The following is a 25,625-nucleotide window of genomic DNA, read 5'->3' as shown; positions in this document are numbered from 1 at the left end:
TTTTATACCCATCGCACATATTGGTTTGTTTAATCTTCACAAATCGTGAGGTACACCTATTATTTTCTCCATTACATAGCAGAGGGTACTGAGACACAGAGAGGCTGAATCGTTTGCCTAATGTCTCCCAACAAGCTAGAGGCAGCCTGGGATTCAGCTGCAGGCATTTTGGCCCAAGTCCACACGCTTACCCATTACAAAATGTTGTCTCTGTATACTTGGTGTTTATGTGCATTATCTCACGTAATCATAGGTGAATTTCATTTAAAAAATGGTTACCTTATGCTTCCCCTAAATCAAATAATTGCTTTAATTAATTTATTTTTAAATTTAAATATTTGCAGGAACATTTTTCTGCATTATTGTTACTAAAATTTGAGGAATTTCTCATCACTATTCTTTTTTTCCTTAATTTACCTGGTGTAAATTAGCACAGCTGTAGTAATATATGATGGCTTGAAGTGGGTGTTTGAGGAATTTATTCTAACACATCATGGGTATTCACTCAATGGAACTAGCAAAACGTTAGTCTTCCTCCTACCATTTGCATTATAAGCAAATAGGCTGGTGGAAATAAAAATGACACCTTTCTCCCTCCCCTTGTACCTGTTCACAAGTGTCTATCATTTGGGGCTACCAAACTCTAAGAAGTTTTTTCAACATTTCCTTCTTTGATTTGGAAGGTATAAAGTAACTTTTGAGTCATTCCTGAGACAGGTATAGGTTGTCACCTCTGATGGGCAATTCTTTTCATATGTGACCTTTGTCTTCTTGTGATCAAGTGAGGTAATGTAGCCTTGTGATTAGAGAATAGCTCTGGAGTCTGACTGTTGGGTCTTGAGTCTTAGCCCCATCACTTTAGACAAGCTTCTTAACTTTTCTTTACTGTATTTCCTCATCTGTAAAGTAGAATGATAATAGTACCTTCTTCAAACACTAGTCATTTTGTGATGACTAAAAAAGTTAAAATTTGTTAAGTCTTTAGACTGGCACCTAGCATATAGTAAGTCCTCATAATTATCGCTGTATTAGTGGATCTATGATTTTAAATTAAGGCAGTAAAGCTCTGCAAATATAATGAGGGTTTTTTACAATTAACTCAGAAGTTCACATCTTCTCTCCTTGAAGCTAGTGTCGAGAATGTTCATACCCACATTTAGAATCCATTACAGTAGTTCTTTAGGAGATGTTTCCAAAATGACAATGAGACATAGTTTAAAGCAGACAGAACAAAACAAAAAGCTACTGGAAAGAACATAAGGTATAAAAATGTCCTCTCTGGGAACTTTTCAACAGAAATACCTGTTGAGAAACCTTCCACTGAGGACATTGCAGCAGGGAGGGTTTGCTGCCTCATCCATATATCGAGGATGAATGCTAGCTCAGCCAGGAGACACTTCATGGAACTCTTAAGATTCCAGTGACGACTACTTTTTAAGATATATTTTGAAACACTGAAAACTGTGATTCTCTCAGCATTATTCTGTGTAGACATATTCCTGTTGAAATATCTCAAGTTATTACTGGTTTAGTAGCAAACCAAGCTGGGTGCTGATTCACTATGATAAGAAAGTTCCCTGAATTACTTTTAGCGGGAAAGGCATGAAGCCAAGGGGAGTATTTCCTTTTATGTAGAGCCTTTGATTTTGCTTTATTTTTTTTTAATGACATTCCTCACCACCCCCAGCCCATGAATATCACCTTTTCACCCTGATATAAGTGAAAGAATTTGGGGAACTCATACAAAATCACTGTCAAATCCATCATTTCTACTTATAAAACAGATGCTTCTTTTTCAGAGACTGAGTTTTCGCTTCCAACGTATTATCATAGCATCTAATTTTATGAGCAATCTAATGATAGTAGGGTCCTTTCTAATGTCTCTCAAGTGGTCAAAGCCATGCATTAAGCATATGTAGAGTAGGCTCTTGGTGGATGGTTTGCTGAACACATAGTTAATAGGTCTCAGGGAGTGGGATTCTGGGGTCTAATGAGACTGTGGAAATCTTGTGGTACTGAAGGGAGAGCCTGGGCTTGGATGTCAGATAAGTATGTAAGTCCAACCCTAGCCCACTACTTGATAAGCTTAGTGATTGCCAGACAAGTTGGTTAGCCTCTCTGGGCTTCAGATACCTCGTCTACGAAATGGAAATAATAATAATACCTTCACGTTCAGGGTAATTCTGAGGAGTAAATGAGATCACAGGGTAATTGGTTAAGGGTGTAGGTCCAGACTGAATCCAGAGTCCACTACTTAATGCTATGTGATCTTGGGCAAGATATTCAGCCTCTTTGTGCCTCAGAATCCCATCTATAAACTATACACTGAGGATTATGATGGTACCTATCTCATAAGGACTACTGAGTAAAAAAGATAATCTATGGTGGTTGCCAGTGGGGTGGAGGTATGGGTGAGCAAAATGGGTGAAGGTGGTTAAAGGTACAAACTTGAGGTTATCAGATAAATAAGTGCTGGGGATGTAATGTACAGCATCGTGACTATAGTTAACAATACTAATTGTATACTTGAAAGTTGCTAAGAGAGTAGATCTTAAAAGTTCTTATCACAAGAAAAAGAAACTTGAAACTATGTGTGATGATGGATGTTAATTAGACCTATTGTGATGATCAATTTTCAATATATACGAGTATGAAATCATTATTGTACACCTGAAACTAATATGATGTTATATGTCAATTATATATCCATTTTTTTTAAAAAAAGGAGAGAGAATCTATGAAGATACTTGGCACAATTCAGGGCCCAGAGTTTGTGCTCAGTTAATGTTAGTTATTGTTATAATTTATGTAAAGAATTAACATCGTTCCTGGCTTTTAGTAGAAACTTAATACACCAACCCCCCGCCCCCACCTTCTGTCTTTTCCTTAGACCTCATGAGCTTGTTTAAACGGCTGCCACAGCTTCCATCCCCACCCATGTCTCCTAACTGAGACAGTAATCTTGACTCAGGGCCTTTGGATGGTCTTGAAAACAGATCATTCCACTAAATAAAGATACCAAAGAGTCTCCCTAACTTCTAAAATGTCTCCTGTAGAACAAAAAAAAAAAACACTTGCTTTTTGATATTTACTTGCAAGAAGAAAAATTTTCTCTGTTTATACCTAAAATGTGCATTTCTTTTCAACTTAGAGCTAATTGCAAGTGTATATTTCTTTGTTTGTTTTCCATGAACAACCATTAATAATTATCAAGGAGCTCAAGAAGTGGGGGCTGTGAAATCAGGATTCCTCCATGGTATATTGGAATGTTATTATTTTAAATATTATTATCAGGTAGAGGAAGAAGGGTAGGCTGGAAAGTAGGTCCTTGTGATTACTTTTATTAGGACCCTGAATATATATCTTACCAATCATAACACACACATAATTTAGAGAAACGTGTCAAGAATGAGGTATAAACAGAGGTACACGTGAGGAACTTTACATTTACAACCAAAAAATGAAAATTTAAGAAATTCTGTCTATCAATAACAAACAATTATTTAAACTATAGGACCCTGTAGAAGTCTAACTTTTTTTTTGTACTTGAGAAATACTTTATTAGCTGGCATAGCTCTGATAAAATCAGGATTCTGACAGGATTTGTTTTTTTTTTTTTTTTTTTTTGCGATACGCGAACCTCTCACTGACGTGGCCTCTCCCGTTGCGGAGCACAGGCTCCGGACGCACAGGCTCAGCGGCCATGGCTCACGGGCCCAGCCGCCCCGGGGCACGTGGGATCTTCCCGGACCGGGGCACGAACCCACGTCCCCTGCATCGGCAGGCGGACTCTCAACCACTGCGCCACCAGGGAAGCCCGAATTTGATATTTTTAAATTAAATTTCTCTTCACTCAATTGCTTCTGAGTAGTAAGGTCTGTGATTTCCAAGTGCCAAATGGTAATAATGGTAATTTAGTGTACAAATATACATACCATAGAAACATTAATTTTTTTTTTTAATTTAAGAAACTGGCTGTACCTGATGACATCAAGGAAAGAATAGTCTGATTTGGGGGCTTCTGGTTTTTATTGGTCTGATGCGCCACAGGATGGCCTGTAATTTTTTTGCTTTTTTTTAAAAACTCAGACTGGCCTCTTTTAGCAATTTTGCCTAGTGTTTGGGTCCTGTGGGAATTTACTAGCTTGCTTTATGGCCTTTGGCTAATCCTGGTGGGAAGTCTAGAGAAGAATTTATTTCTGCTTTTTCCCAGAATACTTGTTGACAAACTCAGCGGCACTGAAGTGTTACACGAGTCTTTGTGTCCCCCAGAGTCCAGTGATAAGGGGACATGAGACCAGCAAGGGTCAGTGCTTCTGGGAATATAATGTTGGCTCTTAGAATTTACATATTTTTCTCATGAACTTTTAACAATTTTTAAAACAAACTCAACAACTGTGATTTTAGGAGGGAATGAGAACACAGCCCACTGCTTCCCTCTGGAAGCATTTTAAGCATTTAGCTTTTCAGAAAACAATCACTTCTTTTTGATGACCATGACTTCAAATACCCTTCCTGCCAGGCCAGCGATGACTCAGAAAATAGCAGTGGATTTCAGGAATTCACTCTTTGAATTTGGGTGCTCGCAGGTTCTCGAATTTGTAACTGGATGAAATGATACACAGCAAGGGACTTTTGTTTGAAAGATTAAATCCAAACTCAGACACTAACAGCCGTGTGTCTTCTTGTGCTCCCAAGAAACGTCTGTGAAAGTGCTGCATTCAGAGTGTTTGATACGCCTGTCAGCAGCAAACAGCCCTCACAGTTTTTTAAGCTAGTAACTGTAAACAAAACAATGGTCCCACGTAACTTAGTCCACTCCCTTTAAATGCAGATCATTTGTTCTTGACATCTCAGATGCGACTCTTGTGGCCAGGCTAGAATTCAAGTGTGTGATAATACACAATTGCCCTATGAAACCCACTTTTTGAAAGGGGTCAGCACTATCTAGAAGCGTTAAAGAATCCTGGCTTACTCTCAAGAACTACTGTAACTCAGTCAATTTTCCTGTAGTTAAGATGAGTTGCTTCTTGTGAAGATTAAATGAGGTACATGTTACCATTAACAATCGTGCTAGATATATTTTGAAGTACAAAATTTTACATGTTCCAGAATGACAGCCCCAATGTGTCTTATAAAACATATTCCTAAAAATGTATGCTTTATACTCTCAATGAATAGTCAAAATGCAGAAACAGTGTGATTTTCCTCTCTCAAAGCAGAATGTGTTTATTATTGAAATATTAGAAATAAGACTTTAACTGTTCTAAGATCAAAGTGGCAGTGCTCAGATTCTCAATCTTACAAATTCTGTGATTCAATCTGCCCTCCTATAAGACTGGGAGGAATATGTGTACTTACATTTACATAGCACCTTTCTTCCTAGTATATCTAGCGTTGTTCACATTCACTATGGCACAACATTCCAGGAAGAGAGGTTTGAGACATCACTAAGGGGACACTGGTGGAAAGAAATTTGCATAAGGTCCTGCAGTAAGTGAGTGACTGTGATTACATTTTATTTTATATTCCAATGCCTGTTAACCATGCAGTGGATTCCTTAGGAGAATGTATACAAGGCACCTATCATAACACAAGCTCTCAGTAAATGATCGCTGCTATTGTGTTGACAATGACAACCTGACTTCATGGGTGGGGTGCTCTACCTAGAAATTAAGCTAACAAAGGACAAAGATAAAGGCAAGGTCCTAAACTAAACAAAAACTGCCACCCCATACCCTCAAACTAGCCAAGCAACCAATCCGAATATCTGCCACCACAGCAAAGCCAAAACTCCGAATTCAAAGGGTGCCCAGTGGGAGGGAAGCTGAGGTCATGAGTCCTAAGTCTCCCACCTGCTGCACTGACATCATTTCCAGAACTCCAACCTGAAAGGTGGTACACCCATCTTATTCTGCTTCCAAGTTCCCATGGGGCTCCCCGGCTGGGGAGAAGAGGCAAATAAATCCCTCCTTCTCCAGGGAGCTGGCTCAGTCCTTCTCCCTCCCAGCCCCCATCTCTCAGCGTGAGGTTAGACTCTGCTGTGGATACAATTTTGGAGGATTCCCATGCCTTTCCCATAATTTGGGACTGTATGGTTCCAGATGAGATCTATGCCACCAGCTCCCAGTCGAAGCTGTGGATGCTTGGATTGCATGACTGACATGCTTCTTAGAAGCTTTGGGGGACCCCATGACATCTCAGTCATGTTAGTTGTGTCTTTAGTCATCAACTCCAAACAGTGGCTCTGATAAGATGGCCACCTGTCCAACAGGAAATGGACCCCAAACACTTCTCATTCCTACATACCACAAACCACTGGACAACTGTAAATACTTGTGGGTCATTACCATTCTAGGCTACTTTTGAACCAGTGATCTCAAATTGACTACTTTGTGTTCCATTTTCTTCCCTCTCATTCATGCCGTTCTTCAAATGCTATGTTAAGAATGCAAAGTTACAAAAATGATCTCCTTTCCTGCTTCACCTTAAGATGCCTTTTTTGGTTGTTCTATTAGAAAAGAATGCAAAGTGCACAGCATTCAACAGACTTCCTTTGCAAAGAACAAGTTATACAAACAATAGCCTTATATAATGGATAGACTGCTTTTTCCTTTATCCTGTATGAATCTTCCTAATTGATTTCCCAAAAAGGCAAATAAGAGACCAAGCTACATCCTGTGGTTCTAACCTCTACGTAAATTGCCACCAAAAGCAATGGAAGATTTTCCAGAGAAAAAGTAGAAGAATAAGCCTCATTGTTCTGTAGCTGACTTAATTCTCCTCTGTGTTATATCATACAAATACCTACGGTTTGCAGTTTTACAATGTACAGAGAAATGGAAATGTTCACAGAAAAGAAATTCAGATGTTTGGGAAGCAATATAAGAGAAATATCAGAGAAATGACTTAGGTCAGAACAGCTCATACAGGGAAGTATTTTTTTAATACATTGAACAGATTAAAGAAGAAAGTGATATTTTAATAGGGTAGTGAAAATATAGCAGATTGACAGTGACAGCAGAAAAAGAACAGGAATACAGATATCTTCAGAGGATTAAAATGGTACCATGTACCCTCACACCAGGCAAGCTTTTATGAGAGGTCTCTAGACATATCTCTTGTATCGAGTAGATGGTTTTCCTTGGAGCTGTCAAAATTGCTTTGTGGTTCTCTACATTAATTCATGTTGAATATTTTCCATGGTTGGTCAGACTTGGACTTAAAATAGATATGAGAAAGGTCTTCAGGTTTACTGTCAGTAACATTATTAACTTCATAGCCAGCTGGATGATGGCATGGTGTATGACCAATCCAAATTTAAAGGTAACCTTGTCTGAATCCTCCTGGTCCATCAAATATAAATTATAAAGTGAAGGTGCAAGAATAGAATTGCAAGGAACAGTGGGAGAAGCAGTCATCAGAAAGCAAAACAAACACAAGAAAAAATAATCTGTGACGTCACTCAGAAATGATGCTAATAATCGTGAGTTCTCACCCTGCGGCCTCCACACACATGGGATTACTCGTGCTTCACCATCAGACCCTGGAATCAGTAACCCTTCATGCCCCAATCATGTGATTTCCCAAAGGAAAACAATAGCCATATGTACCTTTATCTGCAGCCTGCTCACCTTTTTATATGTTACTCCATTTTACTGTACTCTACCACTTGCCTCAGCGAGGAAAACAAACTTATGCCTTCATGGGCAATTGGAGATGTACTCAATTTCTTAGGTAACTGGGGAGAGAGGATGGGAATCAATGTCTAAGGATAATTATCCTTCTTGCCCATCCAGTTTACTTTAAAGAAGTCTTCTGAAATGAGCTAATATATGTAAAACATCTGGCAAGGAGCCTAGTACATAATAAGTACTCTGTAATTATTAATCCCCTCTTTCTTACCTACCTTACTAAACTATGTACATTCCAACAGTCCCCAAGGTACCTTCTCTGCAACATCAAACAGGTGGCTGAGGTTGACAGACCAGAGCTGATCACTGTCCTCGATAAATTTCTTATCCTTTAATACTAGTGATAGAGGTAAAGCACTGCTTGAAATGTCAGTCAATACATGTTATGTTTTCACTACATTTGAACCTTTTCACTGTAGGAACACAGCTGTTATGTTACATAAAGACCGTGTCCTAATGTTGATAACACTGATCACTGTTTTTTTTTTTTTTTGTGGCTAAAGCATAAACCCTAAGTATCTGCTTACTTAATATAATGGCCCATGTCTATTTAGGGGTACTCCCAGACTTTTTAAGTGTGCAAAGAAGATAAATATGTTTTAAGTCAATCTGAGCTAGATCTTTGACTCATTAAAAATATTCTCCTTGGACCCAGATTGGGAGGTGACATCTGAAATTAAATTAAGTTGAGGACTTGCTAGGCATTCTCAGGGACTCAAGTAACACTGCAAACAATTCGTTTCAAGCAAAGTGGACACTCAGCTTCAGCTACAAGATTACTCTTCCGCAACAGATGGTTTCCACACCTGAACTGTGACACCACTTTTCTTTGCTGAGAACTTCGGCCTTGGTGCCACAAAGTAAGATGTCGAGGCTGATTCTTGCTTTGGAGAGGCGGGAATGGCCACGGGCACTGGGGAGGCGCTTATTGGTGAGGAGGCGGCCTCAGCAAAGAAGGAAGGCTGAGAGCTATAGGTTGGCACTGAGTACACAGACGAGGCCTGCACATTAGTGGGCGAGCCAGCATTCACTGGCTGAGGAAGAATAGCTTGCTTCGTGGCTGGCGGTGAACTGACCTTGACTGATGACTTTGCAGGGAGGCCATCCTTTGCATCTGGAGGTTGGAAAGTAAACAAGGATGCATTTAGCTGATAAGGTTGGTGCTTCATGACATCCAAAGCATTAAGGGGTTTCTTGCCCTTTTTCTTGCTTGTTTTGGAGGCCTGTGGGGCTGATGGCTGGGATTTGATGGCAGCCAGTGGGTAGGAGGGGGAGTGGATAGGATTGTAGGCCACAGGAGGAGGTGCTCGGACGTTGGAGGAGTACTTCCAACCGGCCGGGAGAGACGGAGTGGGAGACTGAGCACGGGCAGCGTGGGCCTGCACGGTGTCTGAATCCACCACGTACTTTTTCATCCTTGACTGCCTTTTAGCAAAGAGCTGGGCTCCTTTTCCACTCGTTCCTGGAAGCTCATTGGATGGTCCCGTTGCGCCAGTATGAGCAGTGTTTACCGTTGGTGTGGGAGCTGCTGGTTTGGGAGTGTAGTTCAGACTGGTTACCGATGCTTGTGGTCCTTTGAAGGGACCAGCCAGGCTCAGAGCACTAGCAGGCCGGGCAGGAGGGTAAGAAGGCTGCGCTATTTTGATGGAGGAAACAATGGTGCCATGTGATGTGTTGGATGTGGGGAAGGCAGGAGGTTGGGCTGGAGCCACTCCTGGCGACCAGACTGGAGAAACTGGAGTTACTGGTTGGGAGGATGAGGACTTGACAGAAGGCTTTGGAGCGACAGGGGGTGGGGTCTTTTGTTTTGCAGTGGGGCTTTGCATGAAATTACAAGCCTCTGCTCCTAAACTGAGGTAGTCTTCTTCTGGTCCGGAATCTCCTCCTGCTCCGGTGCCCTTTTTGCCTTCCGAATTTTGAAGAAGTGACAAGAGTTCAGGATTTGGGCTTACTTTGGGCTCTTTAAAAGTGAACATGGGTTTTGTCGTGCTTCTCCTTTTGGCCTCCTGCAGTATTCCTGTTCTTTTTGCTGGCACCGCGATCCTTTCATCCCGGGAAGCTATTCGTTCAGATGAATCGTAAAAGGCTGGCTGGGACCATGGGCCAGGCTGAGGCCACGGAGGGGGCTGTGCTGGGCCAGCTGTCGGACTTGACACTGCTCTGGAGAAGGTTTCAGGTGGGGGTGTGACTGCAGAATAAGGTGGAGGCGCAGGAAAGTCAGCGATGGGACTGGTCATGTTTCGCGTTGGAGAGAAGGGGGTTGCTGGCTGGTTCCCGGACCCCGGGAAGGGTTTGGCCGTTCTATTCATAGGGATCATCCTCTGAGCCTCTGCTGTCTCAGACACCCCAGTGAAGCCATTCTGTTGAGGCACATGGCCAAGGCCATGGCTCACCTCGATGTAGCTTTTGCTCGCAGAGCTCTGCACTCTCACCGATTCTTCTTCCTTCCTTTGGTAAGATGTCATGGTTCTCAGGCCATCCGTCTGGGCAGCATCTGGTTCTCGGCTTAGCATTCCACTTACCCTCTCCTCCTCTTTTTGGGCTGTGATCTGATCCATTCTCTCCCTCCTCTTAGCAAACATGAGGGCCCCCTTGCCTGTGGTGTCTGGCAACATCTCCATCTTGTCCCCTCTGTTCAGTTTCTTTTCAATGTCCACTAGTCCAGAATCCCAGTCAAAGTTCACAACTTGTGTATTGTCGTCAGTGTCAGACAGCAACTCTTCCTCCACCTCGGATTCGCTTGCACCCAGAAATGCTACTTCACATGTATCCTCTTTGTCGCCTTCTTCCTCCTCCTCGTCTGCCTCTCGATCAAGTTCACCAGTCCCGTAACTGACTAGGGTGTATTTCCTGGCCCTCTGACGACGCTTCTTAAACATCAACACCCCCTTGGAGTTGGGGTTGGGAGCATCTGTCAGAAGGAGGGCAATGCTTTTGCATTTAGATTTTGCTTCTTTCACCTGCTTTTCTGATAGGCTTTCACTCCTCCTGAGCCCTAGGGAAAATACAGAAATTATATTGAGTTGGTGAGTTCAAGGAAGACTCCATGGCAACCCAGAAATCAACTCTCCTGGGGGAAAATGAATACAGAAAAAACATGTTTACAGTTGGGTACTGAATTTTGAAGCAATCCATCTCATTTCTCTTTCTTATTTCTTTTAAAATGTATACACCTGTAATGATATACATGATAATATAATACAGATATAATTTGTATATATATAATATGCCATTTCATTTTTTCCTGTAAATACATTTTTATATATGTTGGTTAGAATATATGTTTCATAATTTGTTTCTGTATGGCTCCTTACTTTAACAATAAACACTGGAAAATAAATGTCAGTTAATCGGATGTAATTAAAATTACAAAGGAAAGAATTTAAGGACATAATATTTTCTGAAAACAAGTTAGGACATACTTTGCATTTCCATATTTAAAAAATAAAATGTTGATATAAAACATTTCCAAGCATTTTTAAAAAGTGGGAGGGGGAAACAAGAAAATATTGTTTACCTAAATGTTTTAATGTAATAAGTTTAAATATTTAAGTTTTCTGTTTCTTTTTTTTTTTACTTTGCCATTCTTCCAAAGTCGTTGCATTCACAGCTACTAAATTAATATAAAGTCAAAAAACTGAATGAATAATAATTGAAGGTACTGAATCAATAATTAATAGTAATTCAGAATACAAGATTATTGTGAATACATTTAAGAAATTTTAGCTACAAAGTTGTCTAGATAAATTTTTTTGTAAATGTATTACCATCTTGGAAATATAATACTACTTTAGTTGCAGCAAGAATAAGTGTAAATCTTGGGGAAATTTTAAAATTATATTACTAGTGACCCTTATAACTGTGGGTAAAAACTGATGCAGAAATTAAGTCATGTAAAATGAGAACTAGACAGTTTTAAAATAACAAAAAGTTATATTTCAGTTTTTAATTTTATTATTATTGTTATGAAAATAAATTGGTGGCAAATTAATTTATAGTACCAGCTAATTACAATCATATGTTCCATGATAAATGAGCATGGTTCACAAATAATTTTTGAATTCCTCAAAATAGTTCAATGGAAATTTCAGAAAATCTTTTTGAATATTTTTTTGATTGGAAATCAGCTCTATTTTTCACTGGAAAAAAATCAGACTTAATGGTTACTTTATCAAAAATAGAATCAGAATAGTTTTATAACAAAATTACAGATATTCACTGGTAATCAAATTTTATTTAGAGAATATAGTAAAAAGTGTGGTCATTCCTAAATGTAATTCCTTTTTTGACTAGTGTTATAAAACTTACTATTAAATTGACAGTCACAGTTGCACAGTTGTTGCTAACTTCACTGCCAAAATGTAAAATATGTGTGAGTGCTGCCTTAATGCACTTGTTTAATATGCTATAAATGTGAAGATGCATACAGATGCTTAAAGTATAAGGAATGGTTAACATCACTTGCCAATTCAACTATAAATGGTTATGCTAAAAATATGCTTTAAAAGGAATAACAATAGTTAGGAGACTTAATATACTTTGAATAACCAAGATCATTACTGTTGTGTATCATTCGTACATTCAAGTGCTTTTGACAGTCAGTTTTTACCTCCTCAAATGAAATTCCAAATTTGTTCTTAAAAAGCACATGAAAGAAAATAACAAAAATCATAAAACCTAACTGCCATTCTTATCTTCATTCTCCAATCTGTAATTGCTCCCCTGGCTAAAACAAAACACTGTAAAAAGCCTTGACTTTGAAATATATTTTGTGCTGGGGGACATTTAAATGCCTCCACATGGCCCTGGGGACTGACTTTTGTGTCTAGAAGGCAGATGAAACGCTTTGCAGTCTGGTGAAGACTTACAAAACGGAGAGGATCATGTAACTGCTCAGTATTCCACATGTCCTTGTCCGTCAAACTCACTTCTGCAAGCATCATCATGCTGCACGATGATTTTTTTTCAAAACGAGGATCTGCTTTTAATATCAGTGGTGGAGGCTGTATTTTAAAGACACCTCTCAGCCGCAGACTCAACAGTTTTTGAGTTAAACTCAAAATACTCTCATCAGATGCTATTTTAACATGAAATATCACAATATTCTGAGACAAATCAAAAAGGCACATTAACGGTATTACTTTCTTTAACAGTTCCTGTGTCTTTGGGAATAAAAGAAAATGCATTAAAAACATTTAAATCTACTACAAAATTCAAACTTATTACTTCCAGTTCAGAAATTAGTATTTTCCAGAATTTCATGTTTGTTATTTTGTGCATTAATAAATTTAAAAAAAAAAAAGCCAATGAGAAAATCTTACCAAAAAAAAAAGAGAAAGAAATCCACGCAGGCAAAGCAGGAGCAAAATACCCTATCTCCCAAGCCCCTTCCGACAGCCCAGCAGTGGCCCCCCGGGCAAGACTTACGTGCGTGGCGTGCTCTGTGCTTGTGAGGTCTGCTGTGATCTCTTTCTGAGCGTGGATCTTCTCCCTGCTCTGTGCCTTCTGATGAGACTGCAAAGGATACCAGAGAAGGAGGTGCTTCTGACTGCCCTCCTTCCACTGGAGAATCCACACACCCCTTTCCTGCCTGAAGCCTGCTCCCTCCCGTCTCCTGCCTATCAGAGCAGTCGAAGATCACTTCCACTCGGGGCAGCCCGGTGTCTCCTGCTTCACTTCCCTGGATCACTCTCAACTCTTGGCCACTGGAGATCTGGATTATCTTGCTGGACCTCAGAGAAGGCTCCCCTTTCTCATTAGCGGGGACAGAATTTATGTGGACGATCCCGTCATGCTGTAAATTAGGATCTTGGTCAGGTGGCTTAGATTTTTCAGTTCCCAGGAGAGCCACTACGGGGGCACTAGTGCGCTTGTGTCTCTCTTGTGAAAGGGACAGTTGTAGCTCAACCACAGTGCCTGGCCGCCCTGCTTCTGCCTTCTCCCTTAAGATAACCTCCTCTGGTAAGCTTCCACTTTTAGAGTCAGACGTGTGAGGAGCCAGGCCTGTTTCTTCTTTTATGCTCCCAGAAAAACCAGCACCACTTGCTTGGTCCTCAGCTAGGGGAGTTCCACTCTTGACCTGGGCGACGTAGAACTCTCTGTACTGGCTCTTTGTGGCTGGTCGAATCTGTAGGGTGGTACTTTCCACGTACCCTTCATGGATGAGATGCTCGTGGTTTTTGTTTTCAGTTTCAGAGTTCAAAGTCTCACTTATTCCACTGGATGGTCTGCACACAGAAAAATCAGTCCAGACAGTTAAATCAGAGTGTGTTACACCTGCCAAAGAACTTCCTGACACTTTATGATGTCTAATACAGGATACAGTAAAAATATTTCCTCTTAAATGTCAACTGCAACATATTTGAAAACAGAAATTGGCAACATGTTTGTATTATTATTTAAAGATCTTCCAAATAAACTTGTCTTTTAAAGCAAAGTAAAAATGCTCACAAAAGGTTATGAAACGGAAATCCATCCTAAATTCAGCTTTTATTTTTTTCAAAGCACAAGTTATAGCTACATGGATGCCCTTCATCTATAATAACCATGCTTGCTATAATATGACAAAGCATTTTAATGTCTTATTGACTAAGTTTAGGTCTGGACATTATAAAGTCTCATAAACATATTCAGCAGTTTCAGAGCAATATCAATATACAGATAACTCAAGTAATCCTTTTAGAGGCTGTGCTTTCTTGAAAGGAATGAAATAGAAGCTGTTTTTTTAAGCTCCAATGAGCATGTGTTTTGTAATAAGTGGACCCCAGCCCAGCACTCTTGTGTAAAGAGAAATCCTTTCCATGCTGCAATGAATCATTGAGTCATGGAGTATTTATAATCTGAGATGTCTCCCCTTCTCTACTTGAACTTGCTCTCTTGGAGCGTTTTCCTTATAGGATCTCTGAAGTCAAACTGTTCCTTCATCTCTCAGCTAAGGAGCCCACAGCTGTTCACCACAGTCCTTTGATTTTGACCTTTACCATTACCAGATGGTTTTGCAAATTTGGGTTTGCAAGAAGCAGTGTCAGTTAAGGGTTAAACAACTTCTTGCTAAAACCCTAATTTAAGCTCTAACTGCTTTTAGAAGAGAAACATCATTCACAGAACAGCTGTAGGAGATGCCTTCATTTCTTACATTTGTAAGTTTTTTAAAGAAGCAGCAGCGCCTATCTTGGCCCCTTTCTTCTTCCCACAAAATGTACCCTAACTAATGCAGGGTCATCAATTGAAGGGAGTGAGCCCCTGCTTCTATTCTACTCAAGGGAATTTACCTTAGAATTTATGTTGTAGTAAAATTTAAGACTAATATTCAAAATAATTACTCCTAACTTTGCTTTTAACTGCATTTAGCAAAACAAAAATAAACAAAACACAAACTAACAGTCAAATGAAATGCAGCTTTCTCTATGCACGTAATCTGTAAAGCTTCCTGGTAATCCAAAAAAAAACCATTATAATATAGTATTTTTAAAACATGTTGAAAGCAAATTAGATCTTCCTTTTATTGGAAATGATGAATACACTGTATGCAACTGAATTTGAGGGTATCAAAAGGCCAGAGAGTTTTAATTTAGGAAGGCCTTGAGATGAAAGTACATTAAATCACTTTGAATTATGTTAGCAGTCAGTGATGAAGCTGAGAAGAGAAGAGTTTGAATTCGTTCCAGCCTTACACACTGTAATACAGGCAAATGGGTCAGATAAATGTTAACATTTATTGGTAGCCAAGGTAAAATGGATAGATATACATGAATAAGAATCATAAAAGAACTAGAGTTTAAAGCTTTATACCTTAAAATGCTCGTTTCCATTCAGTGCACATAGGTACTCAATTCCACAATTTATGTGTCATAATTATATGGGTATATATATATATATATATATATATATATATATATATATATAATCATTTAAATGAAATTTACCATAGTAGAGACAATGTTAAAGGAGGATTTTTTTAAGGTAGTCTGACCCAGCTATCTCTGGGCAATAGTCCAGGAAAAGTACACCGCTTCTCCTTTAGGGATAGACAACAGTTACATGAGTGAGAGAAATATTTAATTCCAGGAAACAACGTTCAGTTACCCAGATTGGTAGTGGTGGTGGTGGTGGTGGTGGTGGTGGTGATGATGATGATGATAATGATTACCTTTGGGCCGATTTTAATTTGAGATTCCATTTTGAATCTCGTCAATTATTTATTTATTTTGTAAAAGTAAAAATACTGAAGAGAAAATCATAATAATCATGATTCCAGTTCTTAAAAGTAGCAGAGAACGAGTCTGTTTATTTCTGAAAGTAAATCGGTACCTAAGACTCAACTTTAAACCATCAAGGACTTTCCCAGTGGTAGTCAATCATAATCAAAGCAAGAACTAGTAAGGGGATGTCCCAGACTGCAAGCGTGTTCTGAAGAGACTGGCCTCATTAAGTCAGCAAAGACACTAAAAGGGAATAAGTTAGGAAGGGTTTTTCTCCCATTTTGGATGTGATTGAACACTTCAAATACCTCAGAGATTTATGCATAATAATGGCCAACCCTGTGACTACACTTGGCAACATTCCTGTTAGATCCCTTTTAAAAGCAAATGGCACGGGCTTCCCTGGTGGCGCAGTGGTTGAGAATCCGCCTGCCGATGCAGGAGACACGGGTTCGTGCCCCGGTCCGGGAAGATGCCACATGCCGCGGAGCAACTAAGCCCGTGAGCCATGGCCGCTGGGCCTGTGCGTCCGGAGCCTGTGCTCCGCAACGGGAGAGGCCACAACAGTGAGAGGCCCGCATACCGCAAAAAAAAAAAAAAAAAAAAAAAAGCAAATGGCAGCTTTATAAATAAGTAGGATCCCAGGGGTTTAAACACTGGGCTTGAAGGGTAAATATTTAGATGGGAGATTCTGAGACAAATGCTAGATTTCTTTTATTTTCACAAAATTTTGGCCAAAGTGAGATCACGTTTGTATAGAAATGGAATCACACTGAATGATTATCAGAGGGGTAATGCTGTATGTAGTCTTTCTGCAGAGTTAAGGCAAAACCTAGAAGGTTTTGAAATTCTGTGCGAAAAGTCCTTCTCCTGTCTTTCTGAAGGCTGCTCTCTAGGAAGCCAGAGTGTTCCTTTGTGGATTCATTATAATGCCACAGTCAGGGCCTCATTTGCAAAGTTAATGTGGACTATACTGCAGTTTGCACATGGTAAAAATGTTGATGCTGTAGTGTTTTGTGATTACCCTCATTGTTTTCTTTTGTTTTTATGTTCAAAGTTTACTTCTGCATTTTTAAGCAATTAGGTGAGGAGGGTGGTATTTGGAGAGATCAAATTGACAAGTGATTTGCACTGATAGTCCAAAAACTAACCATCAGCTTTTGCCCATATCCAAATATTGGTTTTTCTGGCAAACAGAAATTGGGCTGCTTTTAAGGGTTTCTTGGTTCTTTTCCTTCTCCTAGGCATCCTTTCTATTCAAGTAAACATTATACAGTATTAACATTGTGATATTTAAACATTTTAAATTAATCTAGGAATCTAGGAATTATAATTTAGTGATCCTGACCCACCAAAAAATCTTGACCTGGAAGTATTACGTTCAATATACTGAGCTTCCTAAGGAAGTAGTCTAAAATACCTAACTACGATTTTCAACAGAGTTCTTGAAACAAAATTTTCAAGTTAATTCTCAATTAACCAGAAAATTCAGTTGATTAGAATTGCCATTTTTCAAACACTGATTTTTCTGTTTAACTATACTGACCTACAGAGCTCCCTCATTTCCCCATAGATAACAATTTATATGGTAGTAGGAGCTATAAGCTTTCCATGTAGCCTCGGGAGAAAATATACATTCCAACGAATCTTCTTACCTTTTGACGAGCATTTGGAGAGAGTCTGTTATGCTCTCCATGAGCTTGACGACTTCTGGGTGGGTGAGGTCTGCGCAAGGGCTGCCATTGATAGAAACCACTTCATCCCCCTCACAGAGCCCAGACCCGGAGGCTTTGCTCTGGCTTCGGATCTAAGTGGAGTGAAAAAGGAGGCAACAGTTAGAATTATATAACATAAAAAAACATGCCACTATCTCTGAGAAATGTCTACTTGGGAGAGGTAAATAGATCTGCAGACTGTAAAAGCAGCCCTGATTTTTAATTTACCTGTTAACCTATAAGACCATCTTAAACACTTTTCACCTGTTACGCACAATTTATTATACACCATAATGTCAACATTTAAGTCATAGCATTCTAAGTAAACAGACAAAAAGGAAATCAAATCTATGGTGAAGGAACTAGAAAAACAGAAATAAAGAATAGTGAAGAATGGAGGAAGACAGATGTTTAAACTGATTGTACGTTAAAAATAATGATTTCACACTGTGAAGCTTGATCCAATCAGAAAGTGGCTTCTCCCATTAAAACAAAATTTAAAAGCCCTTCTCATTGCCAGAGCGAATGGAACACCAAATGTAAGAAGGACATGTAGGGCAGGACAATCAAGTTAAGGAGAGAGCTGTACAGCTCAATGAACTGACGAAAGCCATCCCAGTAAAATGGGGAAATTAGGCAGCAGGAAATTACTTCAAAGGGAGAAATCCTTCATTGAAATCAACTATTCAAGACTTGATAATAAGCAAACTTTAGCAAAAAAAGAAAGAAAAAAAGGGATTATTTTGCAAAAAATTAGAAACAGCCCTGCTATAAGGATTGTATCATATTCCAGCACAGATTCAGTGGGACAAGAAATGACTAAAAACCTAGAAGAGAACCTTCAGATCCTGGAAGAAGAGAAATTCAGAGGAGTAGAATAGCAACAGAGAACTCCCACCAGTCCTTAGTGAAGAATGACATTCAGTTATTCCTGGAGGTTTACATTCTGTATAATTATGATTATGGTAAAAATGCTGTGCTGGTTATTCTCCGTCTGCCCTTCCAGGCCCATTCTCTGCCCTCCCTGGTGCCTCTTTATGGCACTGGGAGGATAGGCCTGTAGAGACTGCAGTGACCAAGTTCCCTTGCCTGCCAACTCCTGGTTGGATTTGGTCAACAGAAAGCCCCAGTAAGAGATCAAAGAGCAAGGGAAATGAGAGGTCAGGGAGGTGTTCTCCCTGCAAGACCCGCTGGGCCACGATTTGGCAATGGCTTTGCTCCTTGATCTAGACAGTTAGAGCTCTTGTCCGTCTGTCCCTCTACAATGCCTTAACTCTTGTTATATTCCAATAACACACACACCATCTCTTTGCATCTTCAGGCCTAAGGGTAACAATAGCTTCCTGCTCTTGATCTCTGGGTGCTTCATTATCATTTGTTGGTTCACTTGCGCCTGCCTTTATAGTCCCTGCATTACATTATCTTTAATTACTCCTTTGAACAGGCCACCTATTTCCTGCTGGGACCCTAAATGATACTAATGTGTTTAGATTTCATTTTATAACGTGAATTTAATAGTTCTCAATGAACCATGTATCATGATCATACAATCTCAGATTTAAGAATACTTTAAGATAATCTTATATACATTTTCTACCAAGGGGATCCCTGTTTGACTATTAAAATTAAGATTCTGAGTCCACAGCTAGGTGGTTTGTGACCACCTAGAGGGGTGGGAGGGAGGGAGATGCAAGAGGGAAGCGATATGGGAACATATGTATATGTATATGTATAACTGATTCACTTTGTTGTAAAGCAGAAACTAACACACCATTGTAAAGCAATTATACTCCAATAAAGATGTTAAAAAAAAAAAAAAAAAAGATTCTGAGTCCAAAACCAGGTAAGCAGTGCTTCTTGAAGAATGTTTTCATAGCCAGGCTCATTTCTGATTTGGCATTAAATGTATTTCAATTTATCTCTAACAGGTGCCCACAAATTCTTGCTAAGGTCTTAAATGATAATTAATATGCTGACTGAAACAAGTTTAAAGTTTATATCTCCAAGTGCATCTATATTTTAAATGATACTCTTGGAAGCAGAAGCATATCTTCAAGTGCCAAAGCAATGATGCTATTGAAATTTGAAGTGATTCAGTTAGTTTTGTTCTGGGAGGGTCTATCCTTTTATTGCTAAAAATTATAAGCAGGCCTTCCCCTTTTTCTGAAAAATCAACCTCATTCCTTTTGTTTTGAAAGAACACACTAATTAATTGCAAAAATTAAGTGAACTCAATATTTCCAAGGCTATAAGGAAAGAACAAAAGCAATGAGAAAGAGAATTTCACCCAGTTTTGAAAAATATTTGTTTATTGACTGCCAAATATATTTGTTTTGTTGTCTTGCATGAAATTATTAAAATAAAGAATCATGAGAGAGTTGTTAATAAGTCAAGAATAGGGCTTCCCTGGTGGCACAGTGGTTGAGAGTCCGTCTGCCGATGCAGGGGACACGGGTTCGTGCCCCGGTCCGGGAGGATCCCACATGCCGCGGAGCGGCTGGGCCCGTGAGCCATGGCCGCTGAGCCTGCGCTTCCGGAGCCTGTGCTCCGCAGCGGGAGAGGCCACAGCAGTGAGAGGCCAGGGTACCGCAAAAAAAAAAAAAAAAAAAAAAAAGTCAAGAATAAAACAATGCTCAACAATGAACATTTAAGTTAGGAATAGAGTTATTCACATTTCATTTAAATTTATTTAATTTTTAAAAATAAAATAAGATTAGGTGGATAATAAAGCATATTTCTGAAGCATAAAACCATTCATCCAGTGGAGTCAGATATACTAGAGTACAAACAGAAAATTCATCCTTTTGAGAATCAAAGGGGTTTTATGTTGATAAAACAGATGCGTCATTATACCCTGTACCCTGGCCTCCACCAGGCCCAATCTTGAAGCTGGGGTTCCATTTATCAGCAATAAGTTGTGTGAGTTTTGAGCAGCTTCATGGGTTTGCAGAGCAAGATGAAAAATTGGTCCTTGGAAAATCAACAAATCCACAACTTAATAGAGCTGTCTATCATTCAAACATGTGTTGCCTGATGGGAAAAGTGCAGTTCATCATTATGCTGGTCAAGTGGAGCTTTTAGTGGTATTCAAATAAGCAAAAGCACTATGGTAGGGGCCATTAGCATCCCTTCAAAGCATACATTCTGAGGTCAACATTTGGAATCAACTGCTGTGATCGTGTTTAGCTGACCTTTTACATTTGTCTGAACAGCAAGAAATATTTTTTCCCTCAAGAACCATGTTAAATATGGTGATACTTTCCTTGCTGCAAAGACTTTTCTAAAGGACTACTCTTTCTCCATTTTTAATAGGACTAAACTAAACAAAGCTTGTATGCCAGAGTCAATTATGCCCAAACATATCCCTTGCAATCACCAACTTCACCAGTATGGTTCTGTTCATAGGTGTATTATGAAGAATAAACATTTATTAGGGTACAAAAGATCTTTACCTTATATTGTGTATAATTATGTTCTTTTATAATTTGTATAATTGTGCATTATTATGTATCTGAGTAAAAATTCTATTCCCTGAAAACATTCGTACTTGTTAAAATGAAATACACTGTCAGTAAAAAGAGTAAGTTTGCATATAAAAATCATTACTATTTATAATGCTGAATCTCTATCAGTGAAATTATCAACCAGTCTTCTCCTCAGGCCATTAGTCCTAGATTCATCAAATATGTGTCCTAGTGGAAAAGAACACCAACTCTGATGAAAGAAGACATAGGATTCAATTGTGTGGCTCCAATGCTTGCTAACTCTCTGAACTTAGATGAGTTACATTCCATCCTTAAGCTCTAGTTTTCTAAAGTGTAAAATAGAACTAATAAATTTGATCTCTCTAGATGGTTAATAAGGATGAGAAATAATATGTGTTAAGTTCCATGATGCACATACAGCTCAAAGAAGTGCTCAAGAAGGGACTAATGAATAAGAATGCATTGACTTCCTACACACACACACACACACACACACACACACACACACATACAGATAAAAAGAACATGCCAAGTAAAAAGAAAAACTGTAAAATGTTAGTACTTTGTCTATAAGATGTTTGAAAATATCTGGATTTATCTTCAGTTTTTATCCATATACTTGGCATTATCTTATCATAATGTAAGATAAACAATGTTTTATCTGTCTTTTCCTCAGTAGGTACACATTTCATAACTGAAATATGGAAGAGAAGACAAGCCTATTTATTGTTTCCCAGCAGAAGTAATAATACAAATATTTAAATATTAGTGGCTTGTTTTTATTGAGCACTTACTATACTAAGCCCTTTACATCCTTAAACAATTTATCTCTATAAAACATTAATGAGAAGTATAAATGTACTTCTACTTGTATGTGTTCAGATGTGCTGTCATTACTCTCATTTTTATGGATTGGAAAACAGAGACTCAGAAAAGTTAGGTACTTTGCCTAAAATCACACAGCAAGGACCAGAACTTGAACACGGGGATCTTGACTCCAGGGTTTATGTTTTTAACCATAACACATACTGCCTACCTAGTCGATAGTCTAAATTATCTACCATGAGCCCTACAGTGAAGAGAGAGAGGAGTGCAATAACCATTGACCTACAGTGAGTAAAGTCAGGGAGGAAATGGGAGAAACTAGGAAGAAGTGGCAAAAACTTGCCTGGTCAGTCCATAAACCAATGTTGGGAAGGACAGGTTTTGTTTATTTTGTCTTCCTTCTTCTTCTTCCTCTTTTATTATTTTAAGAGTTATATATATGTAATATTCTTTAAAGATTTTTCAATCTTTAATTTTTAATTGTCAATTTTATGACCCTATTGTTACAGATTCAAAATTGAATAAAATTGTGTTTTGCAAACTGTGATTTGAAACAACGTACCTATGTGAGCATGTAATATAACTCCCTTTCTTTGAAAACATTCCCTTAGAGACCTCATTCCACACTTAATACACTAGTCAGATGAGTGAGTTTCTATCCATAAATCCTATATTCCCTTTCAGTGTCTCTCAATTTAATCAGAGCACAAAACTAAGAGAGATATTGGTAACACAGATATTTACCAAATACTGTGTTTTATTGTTTACAGCCAGCCCCTTGATCCACGTCAGGAAAGATTTATTTTACTGCAACCAAGTGAAAATGTAAAGTTAAGGCTTCTTTAGGAAATTTAACAACATTATTTCATTTCATAAACGAAATCTGAGAAGAATGTCAGCTATGCTCATTTACTTTTATGACAAATAATTCCCTGGTAAAATGAAAAAAGCTCCATTTCTATTAACTTATTATTGCTTCATGTCCACATCTTCCAGAACTGACTAAAAGCAAGTACCAGGTTTGAGTTCTCACAGAACCTTGTACTTAAACTACTTTGTATTGTGTATATGACATATCAGGTGTGTCAGATTCCTGTTAGTGAAACTAAATCTTGTCTCATGGGCTGCATTTTCACATACAATTCACTGACAAGTCCTCTTGGAAGATGTCAGAGTAAGTGGTAGAACCAAGACAGTCTACTCTTTAAATTCCACTACTATATGTATTAATACATGAAAGATAAAGAGAAGATAGCATAAATTAACCTATCCTATGCAGGGCTATTCTTAATCCATAAAATAAAGTCTTGGGACCTGGAGATAACTAAGACAGGATGAAAGACATGATTTCAGACAAGTAAAAACATTCTGATGGAAGCTGGAAAATAGTCTATGATCTAGTAGCTCTTTCTGAAGCCCCAGCCCTTCCTCAGTTCTCCACTTCAGGCCTTTGGCAAAACTTCCCTCATACTTCTAAGACAAAATTTAATAAGCATTCCCTCACCCCAGCTGGCTCTTAAACCAAAGACTTAGATAAGTCTGTGTTTATCAGCTGTCCAATGAAATGGTCAGAATGGTCACTGGAAGGTACAGCAAGAGCAATGATGATGGTTAAAATTTTAGAAATAAGTAAATAATCCTACTTTTTTTTTTTTTTTTTTTTTTTTGTGGTACGCGGGCCTCACTGTTGTGGCCTCTCCCGTTGCGGAGCACAGGCTCCAGACGCGCAGGCTCAGCGGCCATGGCTCACGGGCCCAGCCGCTCCGTGGCATGTGGGATCTTCCCAGACCGGGGCACGAACCCGTGTCCCCTGCATCGGCAGGCGAATTCTCAACCACTGCGCCACCAGGGAAGCCCAATAATCCTACTTTTAATGGGCTTGCTTTCCAAATTCTGAACTCCAACCTCAGCCCTTGAAGGGGGGTTTCCTAATAACAAAACTGAGTTTACAAGTTGTTGGGAATTCACGTTCACAGTGATACAATATTTTTGGAAATCAATAGCAAATAGCAATATAACAGTTTCAGAATGACATGGCAAAAGAAAACAAGGACCAGAACACAATGGAATGAAAATAATAATAACCCAAGAAAAATCTTAATAGTAGGAAGCAAAAAGCATCTTTGGAATTCAGTGCAGAAATTCAAACAGTAAAATGGAAAAAAAAGACTTGAGGACATATCTAGACTATGGGAAAAATAAACAGGAAATATAACTGTAACTGAGTAAATAAAAAGTCAGAGAAGACTGTGGCAAAAAGTTGAATAGGTTGCTCGACTTTTGTCCCAATTCCCCTTGAATGTGCCTTGTGTGCAACAGAGTCTGAAAAGATAAAATAACATTTCCAAGACTCTCCTTCATTTAGGGTTCTGGGTGTGATTTAATTTCAACAAGCAGGTGTACCTGCAAGAAACTTGCACTTGGAATTGAATTAAATGGAGAGAGGCATTAGACTGTGAGGCATCCATCTTGCTGGTGCAGATCTGGGAGATGATTTTCCTCTGGCTACAGCAGTTCTACTGGCAGCTTCTTAATCCCAGATCACAGCTAAAGTATGTAGTCCAGACCTAACACTGGGCCAGTCCAATAGCTTCCTGACTCCTTTAGCTTCCTGATTGTGGCAAATGTTGCCAATCCCTTGGGTAGCGGGTTCTACAGTGTTGTTTTGAAGTCATTTCTGGGCCCTGCCTAAAGCCTGCTTTTCCAGATCTTTCAACAATTCTGTAAGTACTTCTTACATTCCTTTTATCCCTAAATTAACTAGAGAGTTTTCTATTTCCTGCAAATGAACCCTGAGCTGATACAGAAAGATAGAATCAAGGGCAAACATAGAAGGTAAAAAAGGACAAGAGGTAAAACAGCAACTATTTCTCAGACACAGAAAAGAAAAAAGATGGACACAGATGCTGATATTTCAAGACAGACAGGAGAGACAATGCAGGAAAATGCAGGAACTAACACCAGATAAATTGTATGAGGTCACCATCTGCTAAGAATACAGGAGGAAAGGCAGAAGGGGATTAAAACTTGAGGACAATGAAGTTCAGAAAAACCACTGTAGAGTACGTACTAGGAACTCAAAATGAGAGAAATAAAAGCTTTGTGAAGAACTTAGAGGGAATAAAGTAAAATGATTATTAATATGCACTGTTGTCCAGACAAATGTTCTAAAAGGAGAGGAGATAATTCCTAAAATGAAGTGAGGCTTTTCTCCATTAAAGCATTGATAAGTATATGAAGAATTGAATAAGAAATTCAATTATACAAATTGTCTAAAAATAGTGAAAATAATTCTTAAACTGTATATTCAGGTTGGGTCATGGATGCAAACACAAGTAGACACTAGGATTTTTCAGTTATTCTATACTCACTTCCTCAATTCAAACTCAATAACCTGTTTCTCATATTGAGTTTTGAAGATTATGAACTTTTCTGCTCTGGTCAGTAATGTAGGTCCACATACTGGGCAAAAAGTTTTCCTTTTGGATGATTGTCTTTATCCTTAGGGACCAAGTCACCATAAAAGTAAAAAGCATTCCTGGTAGCAACTTTGGAAAGATTCCCGAAGTAAACAACTTTCTTTAACAGGAATGAGGGCCCTAATCCATGGGGCTGCATACTTAAGAATCTGCATACCAATGTGATTCCACAGGCAGAAACGATGCCGCAATATAACTGCTATGAGCTGTTATAAAGCAGCCACCA

At 38.9% G+C, this 25,625-nt stretch overlaps 1 protein-coding gene across 3 annotated transcripts in view; it reads right to left on the bottom strand.

Moving 5' to 3' along the window:
• SYNPO2 (synaptopodin 2) overlaps positions 1 to 25,625 on the bottom strand; it is a 171,381-nt gene that overhangs the window by 22,179 nt on the left and 123,577 nt on the right. For 2 of the 3 annotated variants that reach the window (XM_059066737.2, XM_067036575.1), the window contains exons 2-4: positions 17,551 to 17,702; positions 13,122 to 13,921; positions 8,501 to 10,689 (exon numbers count right to left, since the gene is read on the bottom strand). In XM_059066737.2, the coding sequence (XP_058922720.2) occupies positions 8,501 to 10,689; positions 13,122 to 13,921; positions 17,551 to 17,702 (3,141 nt within the window). The remainder of the gene's footprint in view (positions 1 to 8,500; positions 10,690 to 13,121; positions 13,922 to 17,550; positions 17,703 to 25,625) is intronic. The other variant, XM_059066739.2, reaches the window with a different exon arrangement.

Source organism: Kogia breviceps, chromosome 6 (assembly GCF_026419965.1).
Source record: "Kogia breviceps isolate mKogBre1 chromosome 6, mKogBre1 haplotype 1, whole genome shotgun sequence".
Lineage (NCBI taxonomy): Eukaryota > Metazoa > Chordata > Mammalia > Artiodactyla > Physeteridae > Kogia > Kogia breviceps.
The sequence above is the reverse complement of the archived record's forward strand: the minus strand, read 5'-3'. Positions and strand labels throughout refer to the sequence as shown.